Below are 10832 nucleotides of genomic sequence, written 5' to 3' on the forward strand. Positions count from 1 at the left end.
AAAAAATAAGTTTAAACAATGCAGAAACTAAACATTAATAACTAATATAATATCACATTTGATAACTCAGATCCAAAGAGATCATATTGAACTCAGAAATTAACAAATAAAAACAAAAGGTTGTTTAGTTCTATGTCCAAAAATGTAGGGGAAAAAAGGTTAACATTTACATTCTTACAGTTTTCTTGGTACCTGCCTAATCATCCAAGTAAAGCTTTCCCAACTGGACATAAAATGTGTATTTTTTTGTGACTGACAACGTCTTTGAAGCCTCCAGCAGAGAAGTCCTTGACGGTGCCTGACGAGCTCGTGTAAGATTGACATGTTTTCTGGTTTCTTTATTAATGCAAACGTCTAATGTACATGCACGCGAAAATCAAGTTCAGTTTTGCACGGTTGGTTACATAGCTGTCGTATGTCCGGATGAATAAGGGTCTATTCCAGCCTTGGCCATGCCAGGAAACAAAATATAAGCAACTGGAGGCTGCAAGCTAGACGTGGACCATGCAGTACAGTTACAGGGCACCACATAACCAGGATTAGTTGGAGAAGGGTGGGTATGAGTGTGCTGACTGGGGCAATTCAAGCTGCCAAATGCTCCGTTCTGGTATCCCAAGGTGGAGGCATAGGGCAAAGTGCTAGTAGCTAAGCTATGTGGCATTTCGGTCATTTTCTGGATTGCAGTAGAGCTAAACTGGTTGGGGTCAAGCAAAGAATAAGGTGCTGAGGTGGGAGGCAAGAAAGCCCTCGCTTTCTCCGAGGAAACTAGGAGAGAGTCAGCTGTACCCATAGGAAGTCCTGCTGCCTTGAGTGGGTCATGGTCCCCGAGGTAAGGCAATGGAAACACATACCTGTCCTTTTTTAGCAGGTTCTTGGGTTTACGCCTGGGTCTGTACTTGTAGTCTGGGTGCTCCTTCATGTGCTGTGCCCTGAGCCTTTTCGCTTCGTCTATGTAAGGTCTTTTTTCCGCTTCTGAAAGTAGCTTCCACTCCGCGCCTAATCGCTTACTTATTTCCGAATTGTGCATTTTGGGATTGTCTTGTGCCATCTTTCTTCTTTGTCCCCTGGACCACACCATGAAAGCATTCATGGGTCTCTTGATATGGTCTACAGCCTTGGACATTATGCTGAAAAGATTTTTTTTCTGAGAAATACTAGCCAGAAGTAAGCCCACTTTCTTATTTCACTTTCTTATTTATTTCTTGCTTTGAAGGGAGGAAAGAGGACAAATTGCCAACTAATCATGCCAGTTCTTCAAGAAAAACAAAGTGGTCCACGGAAGTTTTGCGTCTCTCATTGGCGGCTTTCTTTTACCGACTGGATAGATGCAGAAGCATAACAGAAGATGCAAGAAAGAAAAATTCCGAGGTGTTTGAGGTCGCAATGAATCAATAGAAATACATAGGGACCTGAAAGTGTGTAAGCTTTCTCTTTTCTTTGCTCGTTTTAGAGGTGTCTAGCTTGCACAGCACCTGCCTGGGAATGAGGAAGGGCTGGTAAGCCTGAGTGAAAGCGGTAAAGTTCAAAGGCTAGGCTGGCTGAGGCTGCACCAATCTGACAATCACAGGGCGTTTACTCCCCCTAACCTGAGCACCCAATCAGCAAGAAAAAGAAAAGGAAGGATACCTAAAATAAGAAAAGACAAAGGGAAAACAGAAATGGAAAGAAAAATCGGTGAAGACTGGATTAAAGAGAATGTTTTTGTTAAAACAATAATCCCAGCGAAACCCCACTACTAATCGCTTTATTTTCAAGCAGTTTGGACAAAATGAAAATTTTATGATAAAGAATAGGGCTGTGATGTTTCTAAATAAAGAGGACTCTTTTGGATTCAACTAAAAAGGCAGCATGCTCTTTTATCGTTTTCTATAGAATTTCAGGAGACCGGAATGGCAAAAACAGCTAGAACAACTTTTTCAAAAAAGATAGTCCAGATTTTTTCCTCCATGGGTATGGATATTGATCTAAATATATCATACATGTCTGTATTCTATATATCGAAATTGGGTTGCCTCACATCTTGAGATCTCTAGTTAACCAGGTATACAGAGGTATTAGAATACTGAATCTATTAGATGCTGTTTCTACAGATCAATATATTTATATCATTATTCCTTTCACACACTTGATTCAACATATTTTCTTCATAATAGAGATGCTACCTGGTCTTCTATAATATTTTTAAAAATGCTAGCTCAGCTAACTTGGAATGGAAAAGTTACTGTACAATTCCAATGCATTTTTAGACTGTATGTGAACTTTTCCACAGTTCTAAATAACTGATAGATATTTATACTTTAGGATTGTATCCCTTACTATTTCAAGTTTTTTTAACCTGAGCATTACATTTTTTAAAATAGATTATAATTCTTCAGGAAAAAGGACACTAACATAAACTAAAGAATCAACTTAGCTTGGCTGTCTGTTTTCTTTGAATAATTGCCTGCCTAATGTGAAATGCCTTGGGGAAAATATTTATTAAATGGAAACAATTGTCCCATGTCCTTCTGGGAATTGGGTTGTTTAAAGCCTTATTAGGTTTGGTTTTTTTTTTTTTTGCACCTGCCTTTGGCATTTAATTTACATTACTAACTGCTACTTAAATCTATGTTAATAAAATAACTAAGGGAGTAATTTAAACATTGCAATGTTAAACATTGTTACTGTTTTAGACATTGTTTTTTAAATAAATATATATCTTTTAATCTCTATTTATTATTTTTAAATTAAATTTCTGTAATGTTGATATGCTTCTCATACCATTTCCCCCCTAAAATAGCAGTTAAATAAAAGACTGTTTTCAAGATTATAGTATATAATATAATAGAAATTATAAATCTAGATAACATAGAGAAAGGTTTTTAAAAAAATGCTTTCAGCATATAAAAGATCATGTAACCAGGTCACTCATCTTCATGTCTGCAATCAAGCAAATTACAGCTAACCAATTCTGGGTTTTGTGTTACTTTTTTATGTTATCTTGTTTTCTTCTTTTATTTCTTCAGCAAATATTTTATCTTCCCATTCAACCAATAAAATATAAATAAATGCTAAATTTGAAAGGTCCAGTCATCTGTGAAAGGTTACAGCCTTAGGTAGTACCGGCTACTTAGACTATGTTTGAGCATCCATATAACTTAACAGATTTTTTTTTTCAATAGATCAAACAATGACTGATGCACCCTTTAGGTATGAAAAATAAGCTGTCACATTCTAATTTATTTTCATGTGAAGAGAATAGAGAACACAAATATTTGTAGTAACAATCATTCTACAGTATAAGGCTTTTTTCTTCCAAGAACAAATACCCTGAGGCACTAAAACATTCAAATTACAATGCATTGTATATTTATAGGTTGCATCTAGGAAGTTAGGGCATCCAAGGGGGAGGGTGGAGAGAAGAACAGGTAACATAACCCATTGAATTGCATGCAAAGTATTATTGCATATTGGTTCCTGTTTTCATGTACTTTTGAAATTAAACCATCATATTCAGTCAATTATCAGTTTATTTACTGGTAAATATGATCCCCCAAAGTATTACATAATAATGTTTATATTTATATAATTTTATATTGCTCTTGAATACTTCCTGAAAATGTTTTAGAGCTTAGAAAGTTAATATAAATTTGGCCACATTGAACCCTTAAACCAGCATGTGATAAGTATTAATTAGATCTAAAACAATTTGGGGGGAGGAAGTGTGTGTGAGTATTTGGGGGGAGGGTTTGTACCACTTTCCTAGTAATTCACCCAAGACAAAATACTTACCATAATAAATATATGTCTATTTTCCCTCCAGTTCTTGCTGGGTTACGTATGATTTTCTTCTTCTTTCACTGTTTGGGCACTTGTTTTAATTTAAAGAAAAATAAAAGCAATGTATGTTGCTTTTTCCCCGCCATTGAGAGTGTATATAAGAGTAAAACTGAGAGTCATAATACAAATCTTTGGGAAATTTCCAGCGAGCACGAGTCTTTATCTCTGTACTCCAGGACTGGTGTTTTGTTTTGTTTAGTATAGATTTACCCATTGATCACACCAGCCTATTCCTGCATGTACAGTTTGAGTGTTTAGGACCTATCTCCACCTGAAGTAGGGCTGCAGACCATCTTGTCGATCTTAAAAAAATAATCCATATGTGATTGTGTGTCATGAGCTCTAGAGAGATGCGTATAGTCTCTTTCACCCGGATGAAACAGACGCCAAGAGTCTAGTAAATCTAAGGAAGAACACAACCAAGGCACCCCTCTAGCGTGACTCACAGACCTCACCTGAGAGGGTCCGGTACTATCCACCAACGGATCAAATACCGAATTAAAGTCTCATCCTATATAATAAAATGCACCTCCAACGTTCTGAAGCTGACTGCGTGGACATAAGCCTTGAGGCATTCGTGCTTCTGTATCCATCTCCGGAAATGATGACGTCTCCTACTTCCGGGTGCGTCAGCAGCGACAGTGCCCAATCACAACATAGCAGCGCGAGCCAACTCTGTTGCGTACCTGTGCTGACGGGGGACCCCAACCCCCGACAGCTGAAGTCCTCTTCTCGGCTGCCACGGCGTTGCTTGCTGAATGATCTGATCAAGTTTTAGAGACTTGCTGACCTGAACATGTATACCCTGGAGGAAAGGAGAAACAGGGGTGATATGATACAGACGTTCAAATATCTGAAAGATATTAATCCACAAACAAACCTTTTCCGGAGATGGGAAGGCGGTAGAACTAGAGGGCGTGATATGAGATTGAAGGGGGGCAGACTCAAGAAAAATGTCAGGAAGTATTTTTTCATTGGAGAGGGTGGTGGATGCTTGGAATGCTCTCCCACGGGAAGTGGTGGAGAGGAAAACGGTAACGGAATACAAACATGCATGGGATAAACATAAAGGAATCCTGTTCCAAGGGAATGGATCCTCAGAAGCTTAGATGAGATTGGGTGGCAGAGCTGGTGGTGGGAGGCGGGGCTGGTGGTTGGGAGGCGGGGATAGTGCTGGGCAGACTTATACGGTCTGTACCAGAGCCGGTGGTTGGGAGGCAGGGATAGTGCTGGGCAGACTTATATGGTCTGTGCCCTGAAAATGACAGATACAAATCAAGGTAAGGTATACACAAAAAGTAGCACATATGAGTTTATCTTGTTGGGCAGACTGGATGGACCATGCAGGTCTTTTTCTGTCATCATCTACTATGTTACTATGTATTATCTCCTGAACTGTTCATTCTACAGCAACCACATTGTTAGGGTAGGCATTATCTATACAAAAGCTAGAAATAAATGTGTTTTTGTGCCATAGAACATAGATTTAGCATAAAAATGCTTTTCTCCATGAAACCTATTGATCAAGATTCAAAATGCTGCTCCCTCCACATCTAGTCAAAATTAAAACAAGTTAAAATTAAAAAACAAAATATCTTTGCCTCCAACAGTCTCTCAACTCACCCAAATTCAGGGCCTCTTTTACAAAGCCACACTACTGATTCTTGGTGCGGCATATGAGAGGAATCCCATTCAATTCCTATCGCATCCTCTCATTTGCTGCCTCATAAATTATTTTTATTTATTTATTTATTAGGATTTATTTACTGCCTTTTTGAAGGAATTCACTCAAGGCAGTGTACAGTAAGAATAGATCAAACATGAGCAATAGGCAATTAGAACAGTAAAAATATTCAAACAACAATACAAAGTATGGCATGGTATACTACTTTTTTTTTTTGTTACATTTGTACCCCGCGCTTTCCCACTCATGGCAGGCTCAGTGCCGCTGCAATGACAACACAAGAAAATATGCCTCAATATTTACTAGAACATTATAATTGGTAGTGAAGGGTAAGGCAAAGTTGTAACATATAGATGAGTAAGAAAGTAGGAAGAATTAGAAAGTAAGGTGATTGATTTGAAGAAAGTTGCACATGAGGTCAGAGAGATGGTTAAATATTATCTCAGCTAGGGTAGGAATGGCTAAACATGTCCCGCTGCAGTATGTGCAACCTGAGTCAATCCTTGTGTGTGTGAGTGAGACTAACAAGTTAGTTACTTCTTCCATTAAAGGCTTGGTTGAAGAGCCAAGCTTTCACCTGCTTCCTGAAGTAGAGGTAGTCTTGTGTTAAGCGGAGCCTTTCAGGCAATGAATTCCAGAGTGTGGGGGCTACTCCAGAGAAGGCTCGCTTGCGGGTATCACATCGTGTAATGTCTTTTGGAGAGGGTGTAGTTAGTGAAAGTCCTTGGGAGAACCAAATTAGTGTCCTTGGCGGTGTGTGGAGGATCATCCTGTTCTTCAGATACTCGGGGCCATTTCTTTTCAGGGCCTTGAAGATCAGACATAGAGTTTAAAATTTAGCCCTGTATTGTACTGGTAGCCAATGAAGTTTTTGCAAAAATGGTGTGACGTGGTCACGTTGCTTGTAACCTTCTATGAGTCTTGCTGCTGCATTCTGAATCAACTGGAGCTGGTGCAGGCCCTTTGTAGTCAGACCATTGTATAGTGTATTGCAGTAATCCAGTCTTGATGTTACCATGGCATTCACAACTGGGATAAGATTTACCTTCTCGATGTAAGGAGAGAGGCAGCGTAGCTGTCGCAAATAGTAGAAACAGCTCTTGAAGGTTGCTTGGATTTGGGGAATCAGAATAAGTGTTGAATCTAACTGTATTCCAAGGTTCCTGACTTGTGATTTGAGAGGGAGTTCATACTTCCTAAAAGGGATTTTGATGTCAGGTATGTATCCACTTGTGTTAGGGACCCAGAGAAGCTCGGTTTTTCTTGGGTTCAGGCAAAGTTTGTTGTGTTTAGCCCATTCTTGAATTGATGTTAAACAAGTGATCAGTTTATTCAAGGCTGTAGGTAAGTCAGGTTCAATGGGTGTGAGTAGCTGCACATCATCCACATAGATGTAGAACTAAGTGTCCATTGACCGAATAAGCTCAGCTAGTGGCTTGAGGTAGATATTGAACAGAATAGGTGACAGTATTGATCCTTGTGGTACCCCGCAGGTCAGTGTCCATGGTGGTGATGAGTTGCTGCCAAACATTATGGATTGTTGCCTGTCTGATAGATAGGATCTGAACCAGGCAAGTACTGTTCCATTGATACCTGTTTCTGTCAGTCGTGCTAGCAAGATATCATGATCCACAGTGTTAAAAGCTGCTGAGAAATCTAGCAGTACTAACATCGAGGCAAATCCCTTGTCTCGGTTTACAGTGCCTTTTGGCGTATCCAGAAGGCAGTTTTTGAGTGGGCCAGTGGACAGGTTGGGTGGGCATGTATTTCCTCTTCCCTTCCCCCCTCCCCCAACCATGAACTTTAAAAAATTAAATACTTTAGCTGGTGAAGATCTCTAGCCCACAGATCCCTGTTTAGAAAAGCACAGCAGTCAAAGGCAGTGCTCCATGCTAGTGACACTGGCTTCGGCACCATAGGCATGCTCAGTTCTCATGCATGACATATTCCAATCACTAAATAGAAAATAACATTTTTTTCTACCTTTGTTGACTGGTCATGTTATTTTTCTAATCATGTTGTCCCAGTCTCTGGTTTCTGCATTCCTCTGTCTTCTTTTCTCTTAACTTTTTTTTTCCAGTATCCTCTGTCCATTTGACCTTTCTTCTCTCTCCATGTCCACCATCCATCTCCCTTCTGTGTCCATGTCTTTATCCTCCCTCTGTGTCCTTGCTCTTATCCTCCCCCATGTCCAGCACCTCACCTTTGTGACCCTGCTCTTATCCTTCCCTGTGGCCAAAATCTCCCCCTATTTCTTATCTCATGTCCTGCATCCTGTACTTCCTTGTGTTCAGAATCTTTTCCTATTCTTTCACTCATGTCCATCAACCCCTCTCTGTGTCCAGTCCTTCCCTGCACCCATTCTTCCCCCCTCTGCAGTTCCTTCCCTCATTCCTTCACTTATCCAGCAACCCTTGTGAGCATTCATTCTGGGTATCCAAAATCTTCCACCATTCTTCCTTCATAACCAGCATGCCCTCTCTACGTCCTGTTCCTCCCTGTGTCCACCCCCCCCCCCCATTCCTTCCCTATATCCTGACCCCCAATTCAGCATCTCTTTTATTTTCTGTCCTCCTCTGTGTCCTTTTTCCTCACCCCCAATCCAGCATATCTTCTATTTTTCAGTCCTCCTCGGTGTCCTTCCTTATGCCCAATTTTCCCCTTCTTGTTCTCTGGCACTCTCCTGTCCCCTACAGCAGCTCTCTCCTCTTCAACCGCAAACAGCTCCTTACCCATGGTTACCACTAAACCCAGCAACGATGCAGTCTTTACAAGGCGGCGCCAGACCTCTCAAGTGGGACTCCCGCCCTCTCAGAAACAGGAAGTCTGTGTCGGGCGCCGCAGAGCTATCAGCATAATGTGGCTGGAAGGTCCCATGCTGCTTTCTAAGGATTATATCATTGCCACGGGAACCTCGAGCGGCTAGATGGATACTGTCCTTTTGCAGCGATCCTCTGTCCCACCCCTGCCGCAGCGCTTGCACTTTGTAGACGCGGTGTCCTGCTCTGGAGCCTTCCCTCTGCCGCACTGATACTTCGTGTTTACACAGAGACACGGCAGAGAGAAGGCCCTGGATAAGGATGCTGCGTCTGTGAGTTGCTGCCAGGCAGCGCCGATAGTAAGGTACAAGCGCTGCAGCAGGGGTGGGAGAGGGTGAGAAAGAAATGGAGGTGTGCTTCTGGGTGGGCCTACAGCTACGCCCCTGATTTCTGTGAAGATCGTCTAGCAGGGGTACGAGGACCGTTTCTGTTACATAACCAGGTCTGAATCCAGATTGACATGGATCTAGCCAGTTACTCTTTTCTAGCCATTCATTAAGTTGAACACAGGCTGTTTGTTCTATGAGTTTCCCTAGAAACGGGATGTTGGATACTGGCCTATAACGTTCAAGTTTGCCCTGGTCAAGGTTGTTTTTCTTCAGCAGAGGGCGAATCACTGCCCTTTTTAATGCTGTTGGTAGTTGCCCATTAGAAAGAGAGGTGTTCACAATTTTTGCGGCGCCTTCTGTAAGGCCCATACTTGCCTGCTGCACTATCTTTGATGGGCAGGGATCAAGGGAGCAGGTAGTTGGTCCAAGGTCTCTTAGGATTTTGTCAAGGCTCTCCTCTGTCATTAGGTTAAAAGTGTTCCATCTGCCTCTGTTAGGAGGGGTGAGTTTGTGCACCCCTGGTTGACTGGTTGGGCACTGGGTGGGATTGCCTAGATATCCTGGTGGAGACTTTTAATTTTGTTGGCAAAGTATGCAGCAAAATCATTGCAGTTCAGTTTAGACTGGGCAGGCTGGTTTTGTTGTGGGGGTTGCAGTAGGCTGTTTACTATACTGAACAGCTGCTTGGTTGAATTGGTAGCCTATGCAATGCATTGAGAGAAATACTGTTTTTTGGTTGCTGTTAAGGCTTGGTGCTACTTTGCCATGTGCTTCCTGCAGTTTAGCCAGGTGAGATTTGCGCCATCTCCTTTCCAGTTTTCGTCCTTCGCGTTTAAGGATCTGAAGTTCTGGAGAAAACCAAGGTGAGCGTTTGTGAATGGGGCATAAGACCTTTTTAGTGGTGCTGTTTTCTCTAAGATCTTGGCTAGGTGTGTATTCCAGATATCAACTTGTTCTGACACTGTTGTCTTTTCATCTACATATGGATAGTCCAAGGCCTCTAGGAAATTCTCAGCGGTCAGCTTTTTTTGTCTCTGATCTCCTTCCAAACTCTGGGAGATGCCATTTGTTTCAGGTGGTCACTTAGGGAGAATTTAATTAGAAAATGGTCTGACCATGATAGGGGGGTTATTTCAATACTGTTATCCCAGAATTCTGGGATATCCACCCCTTTGTAGAATACCAGGTCTAGTATGTGACCCTTTTCGTGGGTTGGAGAATTGATCACCTGTGTAAATCCTAGTGCTGTTGTAACAAGAATTAATTTATAACTTGGGGATATTGCTCTAGAGCACTCGCTAATACTTATAATTTTAAGATATATATTGAATAATTCTCCACCAGTTACCTATTAAGGCAACAAGATTCACGATTGCAATGAATTAAATATTATCTCTGTTAAAATGCAGTATACTGCGCTGCAAGATTTTAAAGCATGTACCCAGGACACAAAAGACCATATATTTAGCTTCAAAAGGGTTTATTTAAAATACAAATCATGTGAATAATATTGCGAGAGGTAGTTATTTTAAGAGATCTTACAGAGAATCTGTGCTTAAATTAAGGTAGCAGGTTTAGATATGAATTATTAACTTACAAGAGTCCTTTGTTGTAGAAGCTGAGTGATGAACAGCATGGTTACAGAAGGAGGGAGAGTCTCTGACCACGGCCGCAGCCGGATAGAAGAGATCTGTGTGTGTGGAACAGCTTCTGTCTTTTATACATTGCAAGTTGCAGGAGGATATGATCACATGAACCTCAGCACTTGCTTCCTGGTTTGCACTGGATAATTTGCAAGGCATTATGGTTAATGTAGTCTGTTCACATGATCACATTATAAGTCTTTCCTTTCTGCACATGTCCTGGCGTCGTCTTGTCTGATAGCTGATGGGAGGGGCAGATATACATATCTGAGGTAACCAGCAAATGGTTTTAACAAGCAAATGCCTTGTTTATGGTTTTCCTCTGAGTCCTTTGTCTTCAGTACCTGGATTTACACTTCTCCAGACCCTCTGTCTGCAGTTGTGTTTAATTTCTGCAGAAGTCTTGATGAGCCTTCAAGTATCCACCTAGTCATGCTTTTGTTATCAGTCCTTGTGAGGTGGGAGGAGAAGGAAGTTTTATATCTCTTTGGAGCAGTGCCCTTTTGTCTCTGTTAAGTGTTTGTAATTGACTAGTCCT

At 41.2% G+C, this 10832-nt stretch overlaps 1 protein-coding gene across 1 annotated transcript; it reads right to left on the bottom strand.

Moving 5' to 3' along the window:
• Positions 1 to 400: 400 nt before the first annotated feature.
• On the bottom strand, positions 401 to 1123 carry SOX14 (SRY-box transcription factor 14). The gene has a single exon (XM_030216935.1). It carries the CDS (start codon positions 1121 to 1123, stop codon positions 401 to 403), a length of 723 nt encoding a protein of 240 aa, XP_030072795.1.
• Between the last annotated feature and the right edge of the window lie 9709 nt (positions 1124 to 10832).

Source organism: Microcaecilia unicolor, chromosome 10 (genome assembly GCF_901765095.1).
Source record: "Microcaecilia unicolor chromosome 10, aMicUni1.1, whole genome shotgun sequence".
NCBI classification, from domain to species: domain Eukaryota; kingdom Metazoa; phylum Chordata; class Amphibia; order Gymnophiona; family Siphonopidae; genus Microcaecilia; species Microcaecilia unicolor.